This window comes from Peromyscus eremicus, chromosome 5 (assembly GCF_949786415.1).
Source record: "Peromyscus eremicus chromosome 5, PerEre_H2_v1, whole genome shotgun sequence".
NCBI lineage: Eukaryota > Metazoa > Chordata > Mammalia > Rodentia > Cricetidae > Peromyscus > Peromyscus eremicus.
Window position 1 is genome coordinate 81,411,144 of NC_081420.1, and position 26,569 is coordinate 81,437,712.

General features: G+C 48.0%; 1 protein-coding gene across 1 annotated transcript in view; it reads left to right on the forward strand.

The window, feature by feature from the left end:
- Window positions 1-4,598: 4,598 nt before the first annotated feature.
- The window catches only part of Tarbp1 (TAR (HIV-1) RNA binding protein 1), a 52,276-nt gene continuing 30,305 nt past the window's right edge, over window positions 4,599-26,569 (forward strand). Inside the window, exons 1-11 of the mRNA XM_059263795.1 lie at window positions 4,599-5,409; window positions 9,383-9,480; window positions 10,658-10,727; window positions 13,469-13,617; window positions 15,509-15,561; window positions 17,264-17,361; window positions 19,548-19,683; window positions 21,081-21,177; window positions 22,666-22,755; window positions 23,102-23,237; window positions 25,794-25,893. Coding sequence (XP_059119778.1) covers window positions 4,599-5,409; window positions 9,383-9,480; window positions 10,658-10,727; window positions 13,469-13,617; window positions 15,509-15,561; window positions 17,264-17,361; window positions 19,548-19,683; window positions 21,081-21,177; window positions 22,666-22,755; window positions 23,102-23,237; window positions 25,794-25,893 — 1,838 coding nt within the window. The remainder of the gene's footprint in view (window positions 5,410-9,382; window positions 9,481-10,657; window positions 10,728-13,468; window positions 13,618-15,508; window positions 15,562-17,263; window positions 17,362-19,547; window positions 19,684-21,080; window positions 21,178-22,665; window positions 22,756-23,101; window positions 23,238-25,793; window positions 25,894-26,569) is intronic.

A 26,569-nucleotide genomic window follows, 5' to 3' on the forward strand; every position in this document is an offset into this window, starting at 1 on the left:
GTTTGTGGTGAGGCAGACTATCATGAGGAAGGGTGTAATGGAGCAATGGTGCTCATTCACGGGGAGAGAGAGAGAGAGAGAGAGAGAGAGAGAACGAGAACTAGAAGGGACAGAGATGAGCCTTCCCAGACACACCACCAGTGACCCACTTTCTCCAAGCTGACAAAGCTAGCCCCACTTCACAATAATGCTGTCCCATTGTGAATTCACAAACAGCTTCATCCATTGACTAGTCCAGAATCCTCTCCATCTAGTCACTGGGGACCACGCCTTCAACATGTGAGCCTTTGCAAGGAGTCTTCATGTCCAAACAGGTGGAAAGTAATAATGATGGAGGAGTGACAGAGAGAGGGTCAACACTAAGGGTCAGATGTGAAAGTGGAAAGAGAATGATGCCCCGACTGTGGTCTAATGTTGATGTCTTATCGACAGCTGGATGGACACTCTGGAGTGCTCTGGGAGGGAGTACTTGGGAGACACACTGCTCATCATTACCATTGGAATGGAGGCCAATCTAATCTGTAGTTTGGTTTTTGAGACAGACTGGCCTCAAACTCACTATGCAGCAGATGACAGCTTGGAACTCCTGATCCTTCTGCCTCTACCTACACCACCCCTCAAGTTCAGGGATTAAAAGCATGTGCCACCACTCCGGTTTATGTGACGCTGGGGATGGAACCCCAGGATTCACGCATTCTAGACAAGCTCTCCACCAACTGAGTTACTCAGCCCCAAGACTATGATTTTAACAAAGTTATTCAGGAGACATTTACAAAATGAAAAAAAACAGAGATCGGCGGGTGGTACTCTGAAAACATGGGTGGAACTGGGGAAGCAGAGAATAGGGGATGCGGAGAAGGAACCCCAGAGGGGGACAGTGGCTCAAGAAAGACAGGACGGGCAGAGGAGCAAATCTCACTTCTAGACAAAGAGCTACAGGCAACTAATGACTGTGGAGAGAGCGAGAATTAGCCTCTCCCGGGCATTAGCCCCCAGATGGCTATCCAACATAAAGTGATCACCCCTGAAACCATACACACGCAAACAACAAAATCGTACTCAGCGGGTTGTATGTATATACTTGTGCACACACATGTGCACATACTAATAACTTAAAAAGAGGCTATCAACTTGAAAGTGAGCGTCTCCACATGGCAGGATGTGGAGAGAGGTAGACCCCTGGGGCTCCCTGGCCAGCTAGGCAAGCTCCAGACCAGTGAGAGAGCTGTCTCAAAAGACAAGGTGAACAGGGCCTGAAGGACAGCACCTGAGGTTGACCTCTACATGTGCATACACAAACATGCATGTGACCAAGTGTGCATGTGTGTGTGCACATGCACATGCTGAAACTTACATACAAGGGGGGGGGCACTAGAGTTCAATAGAGTCGAGTTAGGTAAGGACAGAAAAGGTCACTTAGTAATTACGTCACTTGGTGACTCAGAAGGCCCTACAAGGAGAGGCTGAAAGCTTCGGGAAGTTGCGGGGAGGGGACTGTGTGTCTGGGACACAGTGCTGAGAAGGGGGTCAGGTTATCAAACTGGCTACCTTCATCAGCTCCTGCCCAGCCTGGAAGCCATACTCTTCACTGGACTTAAATCTATGGGTGAAAGAGACCAAACACACAGGCCCACTTATTTTTTTCTTTTGTAGGAGTCATTTTTTAAAACCAAGATAAAATTTATAGAGAATGAAATGCAGAGCTCTCAAGGGCTCCAGGCGTTTTGGCAAATGTTCGATTGTGTAATCAACACCTGAATACAATTAAAATACTGTCCTAGACGCTATCCTGCTGCCTGGTCTTAGACCTCCCACATTCTCCACGGGCCATTGCAATCCTCGTTTCTACCCCAAGAGGCGCTTTGCTGATGTTTGAATGTCAGCAAATGGAATCCTCAGGATGGAAACACGGTTGGAGAGCTGAGATGTATCCACGTTGTTCCGAGATGAGCAATCAGCACTCTGTATTTGCCCATGACCTTGGAAAGGGCTGTTTGTGCATCCCATGACCTTGGAAAGGGCTGTTTGTGCATCCCATGACCTTGGAAAGGGCTGTTTGTGCATCCGGCATCTCCTTCCTGATGAATGTTTAGCTTGTTACAAAGTTTTAGCTGCAATGACTAATGTTGCAAAAAGCAGATTCCTCCAAAGACTTTTCAGTCTAGAGATTATTTAAATCAAACACATGGGGTAGGGAGGTGGAGAGAGTGGAGGATGAAGGCGTGTGCCTGCTACATCTTAAGGTAGGCATCTTTAGAGCAAACAGTATTTCAAAGCAATTCTAGTATTTCCCTGCCTGCTGGTTTAATGCAAAAGCATCCTAGTTTTACATCTTTGACCCATGTCATTTGGTGTTTTAAAATACTGTTTAAATTTTTGTTCTGTTTTGTTTCGAGACAGGATTTCTCTGTGTGGTTTCGGTGCCTGACCTGAATCTCACTCTGTAGACTTTGAACTCACAGAGATCCGCCTGACTCTGCCTCCCAAGTACTAGCATTAAAGGCGTGCGCCACTGACCCCCAGCATGTTTAAATTTTTTACTGTATTTATTTGAGTGTGTGGGCACAGGACTGAGTGCCACAATGTTCCAGCACACAGGTCAGAAAACAACTTGCAAGAGTAAGTTCTCTTCTTCCAGCATGTGGGATCCAACTCGGGTTGTCTGGGTTGGTGACAAGCACCTCCACCCCCTGTGCCATCTTGTCAGCCCTCACTTGGTATTTTGAATCTTTCTTAGGAGCATGAAAGGGTGTCTGTCTCCTTGTGGATTTAATGTGCATTTCTCTCATGATTAAAAATGTCAGACACCTCTGCAAGTGCATATCATTTTATGTCTTCATTTGTCAAGTGTCTGCTCAAAACCTTTAGCTTTTTATGCTTGATATCTGTTTAGGTTGAGAGAAATGATATTTATAACCACTTTCCACGAACTAAGCAATAGGTATTTACTGACATTCTAAGTAGCTTTTAAATGGAATCTTTTATGTGTTTTGCCAGAGGCAAATGATGACTGAAACATGGGGAAACCTTTCATTTGCAACATCAGTTAACTTTAACATTATATCCATGTTATTTTATGTCAAGCTATTTGATGGTGGGACTATGTCTCCTTCATTGACTAAGGGGCAGATGAGATCTTCCCTGTCTGAGTCTGAATCTAGCAGTGGAAACGGGGAAGCCTGATTTTGAGTTTGCTCATGGGAACCAGCAGTCAGCATTATGAGGGAGGATCCATTTGTATTCTTGAACTGGGCCCTGGGCTCAGAGTGCTGTGGAGACCTTGCTTTCAGCTGCAGACCTGATGCCCCCAACCCAAGTCATTTTTATTTTATCCTCATTACCCTCATACCCTCCCATCCCTTCCCACCCGATTTGAACCCAGGACCTCATACATGCTGGGAACCTTTTCTCCCACTAGCTGCTTTCCCAGCCAGCCCTCTGACATTTTGGAGACAGAGTCTCACTATATTGCCTGGACTGACCTTGATCTCCTTCTGTAGCCCAGGCAGGCTTTGAACTGGTGATCCTCCTGCCTCAGACTTCTGGTACTTGACAGTCATGTACAATCAGACTTCATGACTTATCAGTGTGTGGAGTACATGCTTGTATTAGCATGTGAGGTGGGGACTGCTCACCGTGTGTGTGTGTGTGTGTGTGTGTGTGTGTGTGTGTGTGTGTGTGTAGAAGCTGGGGTTGATGTGTAGTATTTTCCTCTATCACCCTCCACCTTGTGCTTGTTTATTTGTTTGTTTTTGAGACAAAGTCTCTCTTTATAGTCCTGGCCCAGTGATCCTCCTGCCTCATCCTCCCCAGGGCTGGGATTAAAGGCGTATGTCACCACGCCCTGCTTTCTACCTTGTTCTTAAGACACAAGTTCCCTCACTGAACCTGGAACTGACTTCAGCTATACTGGCTGGTCAGCGACTCCAGGGATCTTTCTGTCTCCATCAGGCAGGATGGCAGTTACCCCACCGTGGGGATCCCAACTTGGATGCTCATGCTTACAGAGTAAGCACTTTACCCAACAGGCCATCTTCTTTTCTTTTCTTTTTTTGTTTTTTGAGGCAGGGTTTCTCTGTGTAGTTTTGGTGTCTGTCCTGGATCTCGCTCTGTATCGCCTCGAATTTACAGAGATCCCCCCGAGTGCAGGGATTAAAGGTGTGCGCCACCGCCGCCCGGCTTATGACTTATTTTCAACATGGTAAATCCAGGGTGCATTTCGGATCCACTGTTAGAGTCTTTGTGGTAGCTCTTAATACGTGCCTTTTTGAAAGCAGCCACCTGAGGGACTGCGATAGACATCTATGTGAATTTAGTGCCTGCTACCTAATTTCGGCCCCAGGCCTCTTTCCAATCAGGAATCTCTGGATCTGGTGTAATACTACAGTGAACGAATGCAGCAACTCTTTTGGCTAAAAACTGTAAGGGACAGAGTGGCAGGAGGTACACCACCATAAGGCTCTAGCACCCCATCAAAGTGGAAGGAACTTTAGGCGGTCCTACGCCGGACAGGGTGTGTGTGGGTGGGAACCTCTCGCTGCGCACGCGCATTTGCGCTTAGGGTGGCCAGCGCACGCGCACAGGGTCGGCTCCCCGCAATGGAGCGAGTGTTGGCGGACGCGCTTCTGGCCCAGAGTCGGGATCCCTGCGCGCTGTTGGGCACACTGTGTGGCGGAGAGGCGAGTGCGGAGCGGGCGGAGACTCTGCGCCTGGTGCTGCAGCAGCTGGAGGAGCGCGGTGCGGGCACCGGCGCGCTGGCCGAGGCGGCGCACGAGGTGGCCAAGGGCTACCTGGTGCCTTTACTGCACACGTCCCCCGGCGGAGGGCCTGCGGGGCCGCGGGTGCTCCGAGCGGCCAGCGCGGCGCTGCGCTCGTGCGCCCGCCTGGCGGGGCCCGAACTGGCGGTCGCGCTGGCCGAGGACGCGCTGCGGGAGCTGCCGGCTGGGCCGTCCATGGAGCTTCTGGCCGCCGTGGCGCCGTGTCTGCGCGCACTCGATGATGCCCCGCTGCTGCGTCGCTTGGCGCGCGCGTCCGTGGAGCTGGCGCTGGCCGGGGACGCGCCGCCAGCGGTGGGCGCGCGCCTGCTGCCCGCTCTGGCCCAGAGTGCGGAACCGGCGCTGCGGGCGGCTTGGGACACGCTGGGCTCTTCGGGACTCGGAGCTGAGGGCCACCCTGGGCCAGAGCTACTGGTGCTGAGCTCACTGGCCGAGAAGCTGCTGACGGCTCGTGCGCGCCCCGCGGACCTCGACGCGCGTCTCTGCGGTCGCTTCTGGAGAACAGTACAGGCGGGGCTGGGCCGCGCGCAGGACGCGCTTACGCGCAAGCGCGCGCGCTACCTGCTGCAGAGAGCTGTGCAGGTGTCTGCAGAGCTGGCCATGGACTGTACCTGCGGTCCCCAGGACACAATGGGTACTCACTTGTCTCTTTCTAAAAAGTTTTATTTATGTGTATGTCTGTGCTCCTGTGTGTACATGCGTGTAGGTGCCTGGGAGGGCGTGGGATCCCCCTGGGCTAGAGTTAAAGGCGGTTGTGAACTACTTGATAAGTGCGCTGGGAACCAAACCCCAGTTCTCTAGAAGAAAATCAAGTGCTCTTAGCCACTGAGCCATCTTTTCAGCCTGGTACCTACTTGTCTCTTTGCCCCAGCTCCACCCTGCTTCCCCAAACCAGCTCTTCAGGGGGTGTCTACCTCATCCTTAGGGGATTTGGCACCTGCATGTGGAACCCCTACACCGGTTTCTGCCTGCGCTTTGGAAACAGTGGATCCAGAGTAGGGTGTGATACTGCACATGCAGTATCGTGATCTGTGTAAGAACAAGCCTGCTCCGTGCCCTTACATCCTGATAGAAAAAGAAATGGTCGACATCTGTATCAGTCTGAAAGAAAGGTGATGTGACCCAAGTTAACGTTTGAAGCTTGTACAGAATTAAGTATTCTCTTGACATTCCCTTTGGGAATTGTTGGAGGAGGGTGTGTGTGTGTGTGTGTGTGTGTGTGTGTGTGTGTGTGTGTGTTGGGCTGTGTTTATCGGCCAGAAGTCAACAGAAGGTGTTTTCCTTGATCACTCCCCATTTTATTTTTTGAGTTAGGGTCTCTCTCTGAATCTGGAAGTCAGGATTTAGCTAGACTGGCTGACCAAGGATCCTATTCTTTTATCCCCTTCTCCTGCCTCTGCCTCCTCAGCTGGGATTACAAACACATGCCACTATGATGGGCTTTCTATGAACATGGGTGCTCCTTTTATGTCTGACATGTTACCATGTCTGTCATTTCCATTTGAACTTTATTATATTTAGTGTGTGTGTGTGTGTGTGTGTGTGTGTGTGTGTGTATGCATACTGTGGCACCCTTGTGGGAAGTCAGAGAGCAGTTTGTGGGAGTTGATCCTCCCTTTCCACCATCCCCCCTTTTTTGACCATTCCCCCCTCTCTTGGCCACCCCCTTCCCTTCCTGAAGTCCACACCAGCTTTGCCTCAGGGGTGGTGCCAGCAGGAGTTAGTTGGTTTCTTGCCTTTCCCAAGCAGCAGACTCCTAATGACCTCTCAGTGCAGGTTCAGAAGAGGTTTTCTGTCCCTGTCCAGAGGTAGCTGGCCTTTGCTTGGTATCAGGGTAGGGTCACCTGCATTGGCCCCTTTTCAGAGGTGGGTTCCAGAGACAGACGGGGTGGGTAGCTGTCCACCAGTGAGTGTCCTGTGGGACACAGGCATGGGGAAGTCCCTCTGCCCCTCGGACTAAGAAGATTTGTAGATTCTCCAGGGTCCGTGACCTGCCTGTATCCCCAGGAAGCCAGAAAAGGAACTGGTGGCTTCTTAGGGTTCCTGGAGATTCTAATCTGTTCACTCTGCCAACTGAGAGCCTTTAATTGCTCCTTCAAAATGCAATGTCTTAAGAACTCCCTTTCGAGGGTAGAGAACACCCCTTTCCCCATGCTCCACAAATGTGGGAAGCAGCTTGTGTGTCCTTTCTCTTGGGGACACTTTCTGTCTATACTTTGGAATTGTGTTCTCCGATGGTCCCTGAACATTCAGGGGTTTGTGGGTTATACGTCATTTCCTTTTTTCGGCAGAAATGCTCTTGTGTGGCTTCCTGCTTTCAAAGCAGAGCAGAGAGCATCTAAACACCTTCATTTTGTCCTTACAGCTTGATTGATGGTTTGATCAATCTGACTTCCAGTTGGGGGGGGGGCATTTTTATCCCAATTTTATGAGGCTGACGTGCTACCTACCGCGCTAATGGGGCTCCTTTGCACCCAAATTTTAAAGGCATCCATTGTCCATCTAGCTGTATTTTGAGAAGCTAGAGATTCTATTGTTGCTGTTGGGAAGTTGAGATGATTCTGGATCCTGCTTAGGGGTGGTCTGCAACTTCTTGGTGGAGGTTCCTGGGGCTCAGGACCCTGGCATCCTGGAATCTCCTCTGTCATCCATGTGCGGTGCACTTGGTGTACCTACACAGTCTGGAAATCACTGTCCTTTGATTTTGGGAAGTTTTCCTGAGTTATGTCTGTGGTAACTTCCTCCGCTGCTTTCTCTGTCCTCTTCTCTTCTTGAATTGGAACCTCCTGGACTTACCCTCTGTCTTAGTTACTTTTCTCTTGCCGGGATAAACGCCAGGACCTAAAGCAACTTGAGGAGGAAAGGGTTTATTTCAGCTTACAACTCTCAGGTCACAGTCCATCACTGAGGGAAGTCAGGGCAGGAACCTGGAGACAAGAACTGAAGCAGAGATCATGGAGGAGTTCTGCTCATTCCCTTCCGCTCCAGCCTGCTTTCTTAGGCAACCTAGGACCACCTGCCCAGGGGTAGCTGGGCTCGCCCACATCAGTCATGAATGAGGAAAGTGCCCCCACAGCCTTGCCTACAGGCCAGTCTGATGGAGGCAGTTTCTCAATTGAGGCTCCCTCTTCCTGGGTGACTCTAGCTTGTGCCAAGTTGACAAAAACCAACCAGCACACCTTTAAAATTTCTTTTTCTCCAATGGATTTTCTAGAATTTTGTCTTTTCCTTCACTCACTGGTTAATTTCTATGGTTTCCAGTCTTTTCTCTGAGGTTCTTGTTTCTATGATCAGATTTTAATTTTCAGACTTGACTGTTTTGGACAAACCCTTGCATTTTCCAGAGCATCCTGTTCTGACCTCAGAACCTCCTGTTCTGACCCCTCCCTCCATGGCTCAGCCCAGCCTCCCACCTTCACGCATAACAGAGACTGGCTGCTGCGTCTTTTGGTTTGGGGGGGGGGGGGTGGACTGAAGGCAAATCAGATTATTTCTTGTCTTTCCCTGTTCGACTAAGCTTTATTCATTTCCTCCCAAAGTCAGCTCAGATTTTCAAATTCTAAGTTTTATCGCTTTGTGTGTTCTGGGGGTATTTCTGTTTTTGTTGTTTCAGTTTCGTTGGGATTTGCCTTTACTGTTCGAGTCCTGGGGAAGAAAGAGTCTGTGCAGACTTGTTGTCCTTCTTACCCAGAATTCCACAACAATGATCTTAAGGAAACAAAGCAACACAGAAACAAAAGCAAGGCCAGGCATGGTGGCACATGCCCACCAATCCAGCAGAGGCAGGGGGGTCAAGAATTAAGAGACATCTCCGATTACATACCAGTTTCTAGGCTAGCCTGGGAGATTTGTCTCAAAAACACACCTCAATCCAAATAAACAAAAGCAAAAATTTAAACTCACAGTAGCCAAATAAGCAAACAACAACAAAGACAAAATTAAGCAGGATTTCTGTAAGTTGGATTTTTCTTTGTGCTGCCAGCTCACAAAAAACAACATGGAGACTTATTATTAGTTATGAAAGCTCGAGTTCTTATAACTTAAATTAACCCATACTTTTAAACCTATGTTCTTTTATGTGGCTTGTTTACCTGTACACTGTATTCCCTATCCTGCTTCCTCTCTGGCTGGCTGGCGACCCACCTTTCTTCTAGCTCTCAGTCCCGAAGTCCTATCTAACCTCTTCCTGCCTAGCTAATGGCCATTCAGCTTTTTTTTTTTTTTTTGGGTTTTCAAGACAGGGTTTCTCTGTGTAGTTTTGGTGCCTGTCCTGGATCTTGCTCTGTAGACCAGGCTGGCCTTGAACTCACAGAGATCTGCCCGACTCTGCCTTCCGAGTACTGGGATTAAAGGCGTGCGCCACCACCACCCAGCGGTCCTTTAGCTTTTTATTAAACCAGTCACAGTGACACATCTTCACACAGTGTAAAAGAATATTTCACCACAAATTTCTTCTTTAGTTTCCCAAGCTTTTTAAGTAGGCTCCTTCCTTGGTTAGCGATTGCCTTGTTTGGTAACACTGCAACTAAGTCAAGAATTGTTATGAAGGACTTAACCACATAGCTAAAGGAGGAACTGATTGTTTTTTCCTTTTGAAATTCTGTTAGGTCCAAGCCTATTCTGGTGGTCTGAGAAGAAAAGAGACGAGCTTCTAAAGTTTTGGGAAAACTATATCTTGATCATGGAAGTTCTAGAAGGCAATCAGGTGCGTGCTCTCCTGTCTTAGCGAATCCTGTGGTCTGTGGGCCTTTTCCAGGCACTCAGGGAGGCCAGCTTGTGTAAGCGCAGCTGAATCCTTTGTCTTCTGGCATGAATAGAATTTAAGGTAGCGTGTAAATTGTTTCAGGAAGTTAAAGAGTGCTTTCAGTGGATTCACATGATTGTTCAAAAATTTAGTCTTATTTGATCTTCCCTTGGCATTCACCAACTGCTCCGTGTGTGGGGGTGGTCCAGGATGTCACCAAGTGTAAAGTACCCCCACACTTTTAGATTTGGTTCATCCGGAGTAAGGCCTGAGAGTCAGGTTTCTAGGTGACCCCTGTGCAGCTGTCCTGACGTGGAGTCCTTGTCTTTAAAGGCCACTCTCTGTAAGAGTCCCAACATGTCAGGGTTCCCGTCTGTACGGTTCCTAGAGGTCCTTGTCTAAAGGGCCCCAGTGTGGAAGACTCCTCAGCTGTAAGAGTCTCCTTCTATAAGGTTCCTGTACGTAAGGGTTCCTGTGTGTGGTCCCCTGTCTGTAATCTGCAGACCATGGGTCAGTGTCTGTGGATGGAGTTGATGTCAGGTGTCAGTCCACAACACCACCCCGCTCTGTGCGAAGTGTACAGAGATACATGATGGGAAATAGGAAGCCTTTCTAAATCCAGATAAACTTCCAGGTTTACTTCTGTTGGTTAACCCATAAGACTTTCATTATTTATTTCAGAAACTTAGATTTAAAGTTATTTTGAAATTTGAGTGTCAAACTCTATCTGAATTGTCACAGCATGGTCTAAGAGACACAGGGACCCTGGGCCCTGAATCCACTCTGCTTCCCTGCCTGTGAACCCTCCCTGACAACGGCGGGAACCAGGGGAACGCCTTCAGTGCCTTTCCCGCTTTAACCCCCGAGCCTTGCCTGTTTCTGGGGTCCGTCGAGGATCACATGATGTGAGTTAGGATATTCTGTAACTGGGGTCTAGACTGTGCTTCCCAGCTTCGCCAGCTTGGTCTCACAGACATGAATCATGCTGCGATTCAGACCTGGGAGAACCAGGCTCCTGACACCTGCTGTGGACACGGTAACAAGAGAAGGGCGACAGTGATGTAAACAGGAACCTTGTCCTGAGGTTTTAAAGGCATTTCGTGTGATTTTTCATGAGATTCTTTGCTCTTATTTTTAGATACATGTCATAAAGCCAGTCTTACCAAAGCTAAACAGTCTGTTTGAATACGCAGTATCAGAGGAAAATGGTAACAATTACTTTTTGGTTTTGTTCATTTGTTTGTTTTAATAACCTTTAGTAGTCCCCCTGATCTTATAACTAACCATTATTTATCACACAGTCTTTGGGGAAGCCATTAAACAGTGAGGAGGAAACGGGATCCTCTCATAATGCCCCCAGCTAGTGGTCTTGGCCTCTGGCATTGTGGGTATGCCCTGTCTGAGCACACTGCCATGTGTTTATCAGCCTTGCCCTGTGTCCACACTGCACCCTCTACCCATTTCCTTAGAACATAGCTTTAAATGGCTTCAGAGATTTCAGTAATTGAGAAGTATGATTTATTATAAAAATTTCAAAAATACTTCTTTTCTTTATAGAAAGAAAAGGAATATATGTGATGAACCCAGGACCTGTCTCGCTCATAGCAAAAGTACACAGTGGGCAGCCTGGCGGTCTTCTGGGTCATGGGCAGCCTCTGCTATTCCCTCTCCAGCAGCTCAGCATCCTTTCATATATAAATTTCAGGGTGTGTCCTTAACAGAGCAGGCTGGGGAGAGGGTCCAGTAGGTAAAGGGCTTGTTGTAGAAGTGTGAGGACCAGAGTTCAGAGCCTCAGTACCAATATCGATGCCTTGTGGTCTGGTTACCCACCTACAATCCCAGCATTCCCAAGGCAGACACAGGGGATCCCTGGGTGGGCTGGATAGGTAGACTAGCCAAATCAGCAAGCTCTGGGCTCATCAAGAGACCTTGCCTCAATATATAAAATGGAGAGGGATTGAGGAAGATACCGGGTGTCAACCTCTGGCCTCCACACACATGTGCCCATGCTGAAACACATACACATACACATGTACATGTACCTCTCCACACCACACAAATAAGAAACTGCCAGTGCTTTCGTGGTAGTGCTATTTTTTTTTAAAAAATAATAACCTTTTGATATGGCTGTATACTTATAACTGCTTTCCAGCCTTATTGTCTTAATGTACCCTTTTAATGTGTAAATACACACCTGTCTTTTGTTTATTAGACTGGATGGGGGGTAGATTTCTGTTGTGAGGTATCTTGGTGTTCTTAGGAAGAGGTCATTCAAGGGTATGACAAGGGTGTGTTTTGAGCCCTCCATCCGTCCTGAGCTGGGAGGGTATTTGAGAAGAAACACAGCAAACCTGGAGATTAAGCTTCAGCCCATGATGCAGCTAACTGCAGGCTGGAGGCCTCCTAGCCATAGGGATGGGAAGGTGCTGTATCATGTGTTTATTCATGAGGATTATGCCCGGTAGGTGGTGGCTGTCTTGGGTAATTACCTCACCTATAGTCTGACCCCTTAGGAATTGGTCTTTATTCTGCTGATGGTGGTGGCTGTTCTCTGACACAGTGAGAGTTTTCACAGAGCATAGGCATCTCTGTCCCACCTGGGGCTAGCATTTAATGGGATCTTGCCATTCTCTTGATCACTTGCTGTTAAAATGATGCTCTCATTACATGCTTTGCCCATAGCTCTTAGCAAACCAAACCAAATAGCATTGGCTGATTTTGAAAAGTTACCATTGACAGAGAGTTGAAAAAGCATGTTGAGGTAAATTACAAACAGTAGGCCAATTTAGTTACAGAATACCATGAGATTAAAAAAAAATGTTTTTTCTAACATAATTAAATAATGGCTATTTTAAGAATCAGAGACAGTATATAGGAGGTACATATTTATTCCATTTTTTAAGATTTATTTTTATTTATGTGAATAATGTAAATGCCTATGTGATGACCACATGCATGCAGGTGCCTTTAGAGGCCAGAAGAAGCTATTCGTTTTTTGTTTTTTGTTTTTTTGAGCTGAGGATCAGGTTCTTGTGCTTGCTAGGACCCAGGGCCTTGTGCTTGCTAGGCAAGCGCTCTACCGCTGAGCTAAATCCCCAACCTGAAGCTATTAGTTTTGCTGGAGCTGGAGTTAGAGGTGAGTGTGAGCCGCCTCGTGGGTGCTGAGAATTGAGCCCCAGTGCTCTGAAGAGTGGCAGTGCTCTTAACCACTGAGCCATCTCTCCAGCCGCTTACTCTGCCTTTTATTGTGGATTCAATTATATATTCACTTGAGAGGTCCTTACTCAGCGTCAGTGTGTACAAGCACTGGAGGGGGCCACAGTATTTTTCCACTTGAGTTTTGTCTGTTTTCCATGAAACAGTAGTTTTGGCTCCAAGTCCTGTGAAGAGAACAGAGAAGGGACACAAAGGAGTTCATGTGAGGGGGAGGTTAGGTCTGACCTAGGGTGACATACAAACTCAGAGCTAGGAGCTGGCCAGCCCTGAGGTGGGGAGCTGTGTGAGGATGGTAGGGCACTGAGGAAACTGGGTCTGTAGAGTGGGCAAGGCTGGGTGGCCAGTGTCAGCCTGTGTCTTGTTCATACTTTAAGAATGGTGGGAAGCTATTCAAAGGCTTTAAGTAGAGGGGTGACGGTTTTAGATTTATGTATGAAAAATGGCCTCAAGTCGAGTGAGGGGACAATGTGCTGAACCACCCCAGGTCTAAAGTTCCGCCTGTACACACAGGCTAGTGCTTTCTTGAGGACTCTGGTGGCTGCAGTAGCCGAGGGCATCCAGAATGCTGAGCGCTGAGGTGATTGGGTTCCGCAAGCTCTGTGGATGTGATTAACAAACTCATGTTGCTAGTGTGAGTGTCCATTGCACGCAGATTTGTGGTGTGAGCCTACAGTCTCCATGCAGAGATCTGAAGTTAGAGTTGTATGTCAGCATCGAGTACTTGTTCCCACAGGCTGCTGGCTCTTTCATCCCTCCTGGCACATGTGCATTTATAAAAGAATGTTTGAAAGCGAGAACAAAATCCTGACCAAAGAAGGCGTGATCCACTTCTTGGAGCTGTATGAAGTGAAATCGCTTCCATATTCACCGGAACTCTCTGTGGTAATGACATCCCAGCCCCTTCCTCCTTAACAATCCTCAGAACATGGGAGTTGAAGACCACGTGTCTGTCACATGATCTTTTGTTTTTAAACTCAAGATCTTTTGTGTTTAAGAGAAAAAACAACAGAGTGGGCAGGCTGTCAGTCCCAGCAACTGCCTGGAATAGGAGTCGGAGAAGAGGGAGAGAGAGAGAGCTGAGTCCTTTGCATGGGGGTTGGGAGTCAGTGCTGTGGAGGATGGGGTGAGGGAGCTTCAGGAAGCCCTTGAGACAGTCAGGGAAAGTGTGCCCAGGCTCTCTGGTCAGTGATCCAGAGGTACAAAAGAAGGAAAAGTTATGCCCTTCTGAGTTAGGAAAAGTGAGCAGACCACACAGCAGAGCCTCCGGCAGCAGCTGCAGCGAGGGTGGGCCTTTTATAGAACTTCACACATCAAGCTCTGCTTTTTGAGACAGGGTCTCTTGTACCTAGGCTGGCCTTTAAAGCTCTCTGTGTGGCCAAGATTGACTCTGAACTTTGGTTCCTTTTGCCTCCTCCTCCTGCGTGCTGGGATTGCATGCACATCATCACTCCCAGTTTATGTGGTGCTAGGGACTGAACCCAGGGCTTCAGGCATGTTTGGTGAGCACTCTGAGCCACATCCCCAGTCTCTGTCTACCTGTCTCCTCAAATGTTGCTCTCCTGTTTTGGGAAAGCTGAATGGTGGGCATGTTTGTCAAGGTTCTTCAGAAGGACAGAAGCCATAGAATGAATGTGTACTGAAAGGAAATTTATTAGGTTGGCATACAGCAATGGCCATCTGCTAGCTGGGGAGACAGAAGACCAGTAGCTGCTCAGTCCTGAGGCTGGGTGCTTCAGTTGTCCAATCCGGCACTGAAGGCCTAGATGATTCCTAGAGAGCCGCTCAGAACTTCAGTCCATGTTAGGAGCCCAAAGAAGCTGGGCTCTGATGGAGCACAGAACGGTGGCAGCAGTAGCAGCCACAGTGGCAGCTGCAGGGTAGATGAACGCACCATTGAGAGGAGAAGGCAAGGAGGCAAACAAACACCGTTTTCCTTGGTCCTCCCTGTGTCTGGGTGGCTGCCAGAAAGGTGCTGTCCACTCTCAGGGTGGGTCTTCTGCTTCAGATAATTTAATCAAAGCAGTCCCTCATGGGTGTGTTCAGAGACTCGGGTCATGGCTGAGTCCTAGATCCTGTCGAGCTGACAGCGTTAGTGTCCAGGTCGGCTTGTCTGCGTCATTTCTCAGCTGTTGTCCTTTGCAGAGCTTGCAGTCTGGCAGGGAAGCCCCTGGTGATGCTGTCCTGGAGCTCTGGGTCACAGTTGTCTGTGTGTACTTTGCCATCTTTGAGCTCTGTTTGTCTCTGCCCTTGTCTGTACAGTGAGGAGACCATGAGTGTTAGGCTCTGCGCAGTCGGGCCCTGTGGCTCCCTGTCCCTACCTTGGACACAGTAGCTCACTTTACCTTAGGGTCATATACTCCAACCTGCTTTTTCTGTCTGAACTCCACACTATAGCATCTGAGATCTGTTCTGCCCCCTGCATTTCAGGAAAGCCACTGGGAGGTGGGGAGTTGTTGACCAGTGTCTAGGACTGTTTTGGGGATCGTTAATCCCCAGCACCCACGTCAGCACAGGCTGTCAGTCTTCCCTGGAGGGATCTTTATTTCCCTATTGTTTTTCCCATCTACTTCTTTCATCAAGCTCCTTCGTCCCTGACCCACCCCAGGGCCCTGGAGGTTGTTACAGGGTGGCGGCCTTCTGTTTGTGCCCACAGGACCCTCCCTGCATTAGCCTCCTCTGCTCCCCAGCTCTCCTGTGTCCCCGGGCAGAGCAAAGGCAGGTCCTCTCCCTACAGTCAGACGCGTGTGTCAATCCTCTTCCTTTTCCCTTTCAGTTTGTGACTGGCCCGCTGATGGACGTCCTCTCAGAGAGCTGTCTGTACAGCAGGTGAGCACCGTGCTGGTCTGCTATTGCTGTGGGGCTAGGGACAGGGCCCTGGGCCTTGTGCATGCTGGGCCAGCGGCACACCGTGGATAGGCCCCAGCCCAGAGGGTCAACTCTTCTCTGGCAGTAGCGCAGTTCTGGGCATCTGTACACAGCATACCTGGCTCACCGCCTTATTTTAGCTTTTTAATTCTGACTTAGTTTCACAGTTTTCTAGAAAAGTTGGGGGATAATACAAAGAATTATCCTTTATTGTTCACCTATAGCCAGCAGATATTAATGTCTAACGGAATTTGCTTAGTTGTCACGTGTGTGTGTGTGTGTGTGTGTGTGTGTGTGTGTGTGTGTGTCGCTCTGTCTGCTGAACGGACTTCCTTCTGTATGTTTCATCTGTGTGTCTGTCGCTCCTTCCCTCTTCCCTTCCCTTCCCTTCCTCCCTCTCTTCATCCTCTCTATCCCTCCCTTCCTCTCTTCATCCTCTCCCCCGCTTCATCATCTCCCTCCCTCCCTCTTCCCTTCCCTCTCTCCCTCTCTTCATCCTCTCCCCCCCTTCATCATCTCCCTCCCTCCCTCTCCCTCTCCCCTTCCCCTCCCTCCCCTTCCTCCTCTCCATCTCTCCCTCCATCTGTATTACGAACCTTGAGTTCACACCAGTGTGTCTGGTGTCTGTCAGCCCTGTTCTGCACAGTCCATCCTAACATATTCCTTTCTGTATCTGACAGTGGCTACCATGGCTTATAAGAGGTCTGCTTATTCACAGCTTTCACCCTTGGAAAAGGTTAGCAGTCAGAAGTTTGTTAGTTTTGTGCCTTAGCCTCATTTGGAGAGTTATCTATACTCTGAAATTGCCCTTTCAGATCTCCTCCCCTTTTATTTTTAGAATTATGTTGTCTTTCTGATACTGATCACTAAATTCATAGCTATAAGTAAGTTATGCTTAGGAGGCCTCTAAAAATGAAAATCACCCCACTCTCCACCAATTTTTTAAAAAATGCTACTGTCCAGGCCAACTGACAGGGATTTATTAATTTCAATGTCTGATGAGTAAATACTGGAAACATAAAATGGCGTGATTGACAGGGACTTTTGAGTCTTCAGTGAGGCATTGTTGGATGGCATTCCATCTGTGAGGCGGCTGGGTAGTGGGAAGTCAGCACACGGCCTCTGTGCTTTTGGGAGAGTTGGCGCACACATTTATCGGGACACACCTTCTGGTGCCCTGTTGTGTTCAGTTAGCAGGTAACACACATAGGCAGAACCACTGTGGTCGAGTGTGTGTTCACAGTTACACACTCTAGCAGATGTGAGTCATCTCTAATATTTGTCTTCACTGGGAATGCTCTTTTACTTCAACCTAAAGATGTAAAGTTATTGAATTGTATGTTGGAAACAAAAAGGTACAGTTTAAGTTAGTCATCCCCAGCTATTGTGATACTAGACTGATGTCATCACAGGCTGCCACACCTCTTCAGTCAACAGTCAGGGGTCCTGGAGAGTCCTGCTGTTCTAGTAGAACATCCAGATGTTTCTGTGTTCAGAGAGTCTCCAAATATTCTGAAAAATAAAATGCAAGTCCAGGGCAAGAAGAGTTGTCCAGTTATTTTATTGCTGAGAACCAGGGCCATGCTGCATTTAGACTAATGTCCATATGCTTATTTGTAAATGGATTTGAAGTTCATGTTTTTCTCCTCCTCCTTGACCACAGGTCTCCAGGGCAACTGCTGGGAAGTGGCTCTCCCCTGGGATTAAAGCTGCAGAAGTTTCTAGTCACTTACGTTTCTCTTCTTCCAGAAGAAACAAAGAGTATGTCAGTAGAGATTTTTAATTTACGTTTTAACTTGTAGCACGTTTTGGTATATGTGCCATCATGTGGCTATTATGATCAGTGCCGTGCAGGCATCTGCAGCAGAGAGCACTGGCCTTGTGGTCTGTGTACTGTCTCCTCTGCAAGCATTAGCAAACAAGGCTGAACAAAGGAAAAATGCTGGACAGTACTCAGCCCACGTGGGTTGTCCATTTCAGCAGAAGACTTAGCTATGTGGCTGAGGAGTGCACACAGGTATAGCCCTGTACCCTGGAGTCGGCCCACTTCCCTGGGTTGGGACTGATTTTTCTTTTATTTGGGCTAAGTTTGGAAGTGGGCACAAGGCACTGAGACTCTTGGTGCCAGGTGGCACACACAGGCCTCTGTGACTTTTGCTGACCCTAGGGATGGAATTTTTTTTTCTTATATTCATTTATTGACAAGATGACCAGTGATGTCATCTACTCAGAAGAGGTAAATATGGTCTACAGTATCAGGTCTTTGAAGTTGGTTGTCTCAGTGGCTCCTGTAAAAGCAGTTAGTTTCTGGAGAGGACAGTGGAACTGCCGACTGTGAGCACCTGGGTTCCAGCCTCCTGGGGCTGCATGTTGGCAGCATGGCTGGCATGCCCAGCAAAGCGCTCTGTGGAGGCTGCCTGCCTGGTGTTGGTGGCTCAGGCCCAGAAGTGGGTGGGGGTGAGTTTGAAGGGAAGCCTGGCTGTTGTACTGAGTGAGGGGTTGGCATGAGACAGGGTGTCTTGGATCTGATTAATGCATCCAGAAGAGAACAGAATGTTTACCTATAGTTCCCAGTGGCTCCTCCAGGTTCGATAAGTCTCTGGATTTTTTTTTCCCCCAAGACAGAATTTCGCTATGTAGCTCTAGCTGTTCTGGAACTCACTATGTAGACCAGACTGGCTCACAGTCACAGGGATCCACTGCCTGTGCCTCCTCCCGAATGCTGGGATTAAAGGTATGTTCCTCCATGCCTGGCTGCTTCTGGGGTTTCGTAACAGAAGCAAACAGTGCCGTTAGCAGGAGATGGATGGAGGAGGCACCAACCCTTTGTGTCTCAGAAGAGGACGTCAGCCACTGAATGAGACCCAAGGAGGGCAGGAATGGCTTTCTAGGAAGGTGTGTCCAGGAGCGAGGGACTGTCCCAGCAGTGGTTCTGCAGCTCAGGAAAGTGGTCCCCAGCAGCTACAGCTTTACCTCTGACTGGGTGTGCTTGTTCATGCCTGTAATCCCAGGATGGGGGAGATTGGGGCAGGAGAACTGCCACGAATTCAGCCTAACTAGACTACTTAGGTAGACCCTGTCTCAAAAAACAAACAAAAGAAACCCCTTCTTTATCTTCAGTAAAACAAACAAGCAAACAAACAAAAAAACAAAAACCATACCACAATTTCCTGATTATCAGATTCTCCACAGCACAGTGGAATCTATCATGCTAAATAGGAATGAAATTGTAATAATTTTCAAAATAGCTTTATTGAGATTTACCCTGTTCAGATCAGCGGTGTTTACTATATTTAAAATCGTGCATCTATCCCCATTGTCTGTTTCCAAAATAATTCCCTCATCTCTAGAAAGAACTGGGCCTCACAGGCCGGCTCCTCACAGCTTCTGCTGCACATCCTGTCTCCCTGATGTGTGTATTCCATGGGTTTCACACAGGGGATTGAACACGTGGCTTCTTAGGGCTGGCCTCTTCAGGGGGTGGGTTTGTGTAGCAAGAGCTTCATTTCTGTGGCAGAGTCGAACTCCGTCCTCACTTCACGGTGGGCTTCTCAGTTATTTATCCACCCATAGGTTCGTCCATTGCTCAGTAGTGTTCTCTTTTCACAGTGGTGAACAATGCCGCTGTGGGTGTCCCTACACATGGTTTTGTATGAACCTGTGTTGAATACTCCTAGTTAGACAGCTAGATGTGGATTTTGCGGGGTTACATTCTCGCTACATGTTGTCCACGCCGACCGCACCCCTTTCCATTCCCACCAGAAGCGTGAGGGTTCCCGTTTCTTCAGATTCCAGCTCTCTTGTTGTTTTCCTTTCGCTTTTAGCCGTCCCGGTGGGTCTGAGGTGCTGTCTCACTGAGGGTTTGGTTTGTATTTTCTTACTAAGGGAGCAGAGGACTCTGCCGTGTGATCCCTGCAGCAATAACGTTTGCAAACCTTTTCTTCCAGGTCATTTCCTGCTAAAGTTCATTCAGAGGATGGCAGGTAGACACTGGTGTGCCGTCCCTGTGTTCTTCCTCTCCCAGGCTTTGGCAGGCGTGCCCAGATGTAAGGCCCTGGGTGGAGAAGGGCTTCTCGCTCTCAGGTAACTTACACACTATGTATTCATTCATTTGTTGTAACTCGTTCATGTAGCTTTGTGTGAGAAAAGCTGACATGCTTTTATTCATATAAATAATTAATGGAATGTCTTTTATTTGATGAATTACTAATTTAAATATATTCTATAATATATGTACTTGGGTTTTGATCACCTTAAAGGTGATAAGTAGAAAAAAATTGATAAGTAGGAAAAATTAAGGACAGATATCAAATCATAATAGCAATTAGAAAGTATTTAAAAATATATGAAGTTCTTACCTTGAGAACATTTGCATTTAAGTATTTTTTTTTTTTTCCTTGAGACAGACAGATTCTTGTATAGCCCACGCTGAGTCACAGCTATCCTCCTTTCTCACCTTCCCAAGTGCTGGGATTACAGGCGCGAGGTACCATTCCCAGTTTTTTTCTTATTCAAAGAGATTGGGTTCGTATTAAAACTGAACTCTGTCTGGGTTTGGCTCACACTTGTAACTCCACTACTTAAGAAAACAGTTGAGGCGGCACATGAGCCTGAGGCCAGCCAGTCTTGGCCAGAGGGAGGTTGAGATCAGTGTGGATGGCCTACTAAGACTTGGTCTCAATCACATAAAAAAGAAAAACAAAAATTGTGCTCTGTGTAAGATCACGCTGGAAACTGGTTCTGCAGCTCATCTGGTGCTGGCCATTCCTGGTGACAGTCACTTCTGTGGCTGGCCATTCCTGGTGACAGTCACTTCTGTGGCTGGCCATTCCTGGTGACAGTCACTTCTGTGGCTGGCCATTCCTGGTGACAGTCACTTCTGTGGCTGGCCATTCCTGGTGACAGTCACTTCTGGTGGTGGCCATTCCTGGTGACAGTCACTTCTGTGGCTGGCCATTCCTGGTGACAGTCACTTCTGTGGCTGGACATTCCTGGTGACAGTCACTTCTGTGGCTGGCCAGTCCTGGTGACAGTCACTTCTGTGGCTGGCCAGTCCTGGTGACAGTCACTCCTTGTGTTGGCACTCTTGGTGGTCACTCCTTGTGTGCTAGTCACTTATAGTGACACTTACTCCTGTGGCTGGCTGTTCCTGGTGACAGTCATCACTCCTGGTGCTGGTCACTCCTAATGACAATCACTCCTGGTGCTGACCACCCCTGGTGACAGCCAGTCCTGGTGACAGTCATTCCTGGTACTGGCCAGTCCTGGTGATGGTCACTCCTGGTGCTGGCCAATCTGGTGATGGTCACATCTGGTGGTGGCCTCTCCTGGTGATGGCTGCTTCTGGTGATGGTTAGTTACTCCTGGTGACCGTCATTCCTGGTGATGGTCATTTTGTATGTCGGAAGTTGTAGACTGTGTAGGTGATTGTGAGTGATCAGACTTCCCCTGGTACCTACCTTGTCCTTGTTTTGAACCAGGGACGTCCTCCAGTGCACGATGATCACACACCAGGTCCTTCTGAGAGGAGCAGCACAGTGCTACCTTCTCCAGACAGCCGTGCGTCTGGTGGATGTGGTGAGTGTGCCTGTACAGATGCCTGTTTGTAAGTCTTTCTCGGGGTACCTGTGCACACAAGTCTGGCTTGTGGTGGTGCTGTCAAAAAGGCCTACAGACGGGTTGGCCCGTGGTGTCCTGATGGGACCTGGACTTGGGGATGATTGACATCATCCTAGGTGACAGAAGTGTGCAGGAAGTGTTGGAACTTGTACTGTGGTTGGGTTGCGCTGAACAGTGACTTGCTGTCTGGGGCTTGGGAATGTTAACATTTGTGAGGCCTGGGCCGCTGCAGAGCCAGGTCCCAGGACAAAACCTGGGCCCTGAGCTCTAGTCAACTTCCCTTGGAGCCTTTCACATGCATTCTCTCAGCCTGGTAAAGGGACCAGGCCATCCTGGGTGACTCACCAGGAGAGGAGCTCTGTGGACACAGAGTCCAGAGGAAGATACCGAGAGCCAGAGTCAGCACACTGCTGTGCTGCACAGAGCAGTGAAAATGAGGCATCTTTATAGGTTACATGGTCCCTGTTTAACTTTGGGACTCTTTGTCATCTAAATAAATGCATATGCCATGTTCCAACAGGACTTTGCTTAACCCAGCGGCTGTGTCTGCCAGCCTGCCGACCTGGCCTGATGCAGAATATTCATAAGCTGTGATCTTTGGGCTAAGGAACCGCTGTGGTTTTCTTCAGTTGGAGGTTCTTTTTGTTGCTTCTAAAGAATCATTTTTTATTCATAGTCATTCATTTTTATTGATGGTATCTTTTTTAAAGATTATACTCATCTTGTCTCTAAGATGCTAGCTGAAATTAAAGAAAAATGTGTATTTTTAAAATGTTACCCATTCTAGAGGCAGAAAGGATTGCCTTGAGTGTGAGACCAGCTGGGCTAGATTATTCAGTCCAGGCTAGTCAAGACTGCAGAGCAAAGACTCTGCTTCAAAAATCCAAAACCTCCTCCCCCAAAAAGTCACCAAAAAATACATATGTGTACATAAAAAAAATAAGTAAATAAATAAAAGGATTGACTTTTGATATAATAGGTCGACACTGTGGAGTTCCCTTTATTTATTTTGTCATGTGTCTGTGTGTGGCATGCAAGTGTGTGTGTGTGTGTGTGTGTATACACGCATGTGAATGTGCACACACATGGGTATGGAGGCAGATGTCTTCTGTTGCATTCCACTTACAGAGGCAGAGTCTCTTGCCAACCCCAGACCTTGCCTATTCCAGCTAGTCTGCCTGCCCGGCTTGCCTGGGATCCCCTACCTCTGCCTCACAAGCGCTAGGATTACAGATGCCACCAACTCTGTTCAGTTGTTAGTGGTTCTGGAGATCTGAAGTCTGTCCTCACACCAGAGCCCAGCTTCATGCTCTGAGCTCCTGTTCTTTTGTTTAAACAATGTAACTTCCTGTATCTGAAGGAATGACATTTGACTTTAGTTGACTTGCCCTTTCCACAGAGCTGTGATGTGACTCTAAAAGCCTAAACTGAGCTTTTTCTGCCTAGGAGAAAGTATCTCTTTCTGACGTCGCAGCTTTTCTCATGTCTCTGAGACAAGAGGAGTCCTTGGCACGAGGGACCGTGTTGTGGACAGAGGTGAGCTGCAAATCAGCGGTTTGAAAGCTCTATAAAAGCCTTTCTCCATGGAGCCATCACTAGCCAGTATGGAAATATAACAATTGCTTTGCTAGAGGTTTGAAATTCACTTACACTGGGTTCCGAGCGGTCCTCTCCAGCTAATACAGTTCTGAAGACAGGAGCCACACATTAAAACGTATATTCTTCAGCACCACTCAACACCAGTGAATGATGACTTCATAAGATTGTACCAAGTTCTTATATCTAATTTTTTAAATTCAGTTTATGGCTCAGGGAAGTTAGAAATGCTTTGTTCTGTTACATTTTAAGAATAAAATAACCCTGCCATGGTTTTCTTGTCTAGCTCTGTGATTGGCTGCGCGTCAATGAAAGATACTTTAGGCAGTCCTCGATTGGTGACTCTGAGGGACACGAGACATCGTTAAAGGCTTACGTGAAGAACCTCGTTCAGGAGTTTGTGAAGTCCCCTGGTTGGGAAAGTAAGTCTGAACTCCTCTTTATGGAATGACGAAATGTGTTATAAGGAACTTTCAGATTGATTTGTGGGCATGAGCAGTTGTGCTGTGTGAGTCTGAACTCCAGCCAGGTGAGCAGAATCGCTCCCTCCTGGCTTTCCGGGTTCTGAGACTTGAGAATGTTAACCCAGTATAGACGCTTTGGAGCTGCTCAATTACCAGAGCAGGAAGTGGACCCAATTAGTACATGAACTCATCCCACAGGGCAGGTGTGTGTGGGTCTCTAGGATGGAAACGGATGAATGCAAATAATGCATGTGGGTTTGTTTTTCATGCTTTAGAAGCACTTCGTTTATTGTGAACTGATGAAAACCAGTTCATTTATCTGAGTGACATGTGTTTTGTGTGTGTGTGTTGTGGGATCCCGTTCTCGGGCTCCTCGTGGCTTTACCCAGCAGGTCCTCATAGAGGATGATTAGACCACGGGCCTGAGTGCAGGTGTCTGGGATGGTCTGCACTTGGCTGTGCTGGGGGAGGAGGTCTTTTGCTCCACCCCTTGGCGTCTCTATAAAAACCCTGGGGCAGAGACAGTCGGGGCCTGTTGGAATAGGTTCCAGGCCCTCTCGAGGCTATCCTTTATTTTCTATCTGTTTATCTCCGCAAGATTCTCCGCAATAAATCCTTCTATCTAATATTTCCTGCTGCTCGAACTCAAGAAAACTCTGGGGAACTGTGGGGGTGATTGGGTAAACGCCCCACTGTGTGTGTGTGTGTAGGTGTGTGTGTAGGTGTAGGTGTAGGTGTAGGTGTAGGTGTAGGTGTAGGTGTAGGTGTAGGCTGGGGCTTGACATCAGGTGATTCCTTAGTTGCTTTCCTCTGTTTCCTGAATCTGGGGCTTGTTGATTGACTGGCTGGTCCAGCTGGCCAGCTTATCCCCGGGACCTGGCCCTGCCTCTGACCACCAGTCCTGCCAGCTTTTACATGGGTGCTGTGTTCTGAACTGCACACTCATCCTTTCAGAGCTGAGGCTTTGACCCCAGTCACCTCTCTAGCCCCCACAACCAGTCTCAGAGAGCACACTTTGGGAGGGGTTATTCTGCTGGGCGGTTTGTTGTCATCACACACTTGTGAAGACGATTTTCCTCCTTTCCTGTTTTCTTTTTCTTTTGATGTGGTTCTGGCGTGGCCTTGGGCATGCTTGGTGGGTGCTCTACCACTGACCCCACTCCTGGCAGAGACCACTTTTGCAAAGATCTTTGAAGAAAACATGTCAGCCTGCAGGAGAGAAGAATTCTCATTAATTAGGATTTCTTTTACATTTCTAATGCTTCCTCTTCATTAAGGCCCTTAGCAATGATTTGGGGAAACTGTGCCTTTTACTTAGAACATCTGAACTTCCCGGCCTTTGTCTCAGATCAGCTCATTTCATCCAGTTTCTCTCATCTGATCCAGGAGTGGGTCTTAACTGATCAGGGAATTGTCCTTCTAGAGCTCGTCTGTCCGTCAGTGTTCTCTCCTGAGCGTCTCCTCTCCGTTCTCAAGGACATTCTCCGTGCTGTTGCTTGGGAGCTTCTTGGCTTAGGCCTGCAGCTAAAGGCAAATCTTCCTTGCTACTAGTGCAGTCCCACACCGTGGCTCCAGGGGAGCTGGGCTGCCCAGCCCTGGTGCTTCACCCCTCCTGTCCAGGGTCAGGTGACTTCTGGAAGCCCCAGCCCAGCTGGCCTTGCTCTGGCTGCTTCCCGTGTTCCTCCTTTTGCTTCCCTACAGTTTCCATTTTGGAACTCCCTCCACCCCAATGTGCACGCACCCTCAGAGGTTTCCAGTTGCCTCTAGGACAAAAGCAAAACTCCCTGAACGTTCTGCCAAGTGTCTGGGTCTCTTCAATAGGTCTGTCACCTCATTTTCTGTCATTCTTTCTCACATATGTGCATCCTGCATCCTTCTGTTGACGAATGCTCTCCTAACAGGACCGTCCACACGTTCTTTTACATGGGAGGTTCTTATCTCTGTTCACCCAGGCCGTTCTTCTCAGATGTCCCCCTCAGCTCAGTTGTCCCCAGATCAAGACACTTCTCCTAGTGTGTACTCCAGCTGCAGACACATCTGTCCAGTGTGGCACTCACTGTAATGACAGTTCTGGTATTCTTGGCTGAACATTTTCTGTGGTCTGAGGAACTGTGTGTCTCTGGTGGTCAAGCAGGATCTCTGCACACAGCAGGGACAAGGAGTTGTTTTTATTGTCTTTAAATATGGTATATAATAATGTATTTCTCTAATGATGTAACATGGATTGGGAATAATGATGGAGCTGTTTTGATTTCAGTGCATCATATTTGAAGGAGTTAGTGAATGCCTTTTAAATTTTTTTTTAAATTAAAAAGTGTGTGTGCACGTGAGTGCATCCATGTCACAGCACCCATTTGGAGGTCAGAGGACAAGTTATGGAGTCAGCTCTTTTCTCCCACCATGTAGGTCCTGGGGATCAAACCAGTCATCAGGTTTGACTGCAAGCGCCTTTACCACGGCACTGTTTCTCAGGCCCTGGGAATGCTTCTTACACTGTACCTGTTGTTATCCTAGCAGGGGAATGCGGCTTCATGCCAGACTGGCTCGAAGCCAGGCTGACTTCTCTGATGGTTCTGCTGGCTGTGGACGTGGAAGGCATGAAGACCCAGTTCAGGTCAGTGTTTCTTCAGTGCTGGGGTGCGGGGGAGGCTAATCGGGTTTATCGTGGGTGCTTAGACTTTTCAGTGGTTGGTAGAGTCACTAAGAAAGACCAGGTCGAGAACACTGGTCACGTACTACAGAGATGTTTACCTTAACAGCATGTAAATAGAGATAGGGCCACTGAGTGCTGGCAGGTTGGTAAATTAAATGTCAGCTGTGCAATCTAATATTAAATCGGAGAATATAGGATGCTTACTGTTTTATACTGGTATTAGAAAAGTAGATGCTAAACAAAGAAAAAAAAAAAAGTAGATGCTAAGATCCCAGTGTAAATTGTAGGTGAGTGACATAAGCAAAAATGGCTATTGGGATGAAGTGGCCTCTGAGCACAGGAGCGGATCATTTCCTATGGTGGCAGCAGTGCCGGGGTTAGGCGGGACCTTGGCATGGTATACAGTTACCTTGGTGGTGGGGGATATTCGATCACACTGTGAACCCTGAGTTTTCATTTGTGTTAATAAAACAAAATTAACCTTAGGTCAGGAGGCTGAGTTAGCCACTAGTTGACAGAAAGTAGTCATAGAGCATCTGGAAGAGATAGATGCACCAGAAGTGGTAGGGCGGGGTTTTGAGTGGCGAGGTTTCTAATTTGTTTTTGCAGAGCAGGAGGAGGGAGTTTTGGGGAGGTG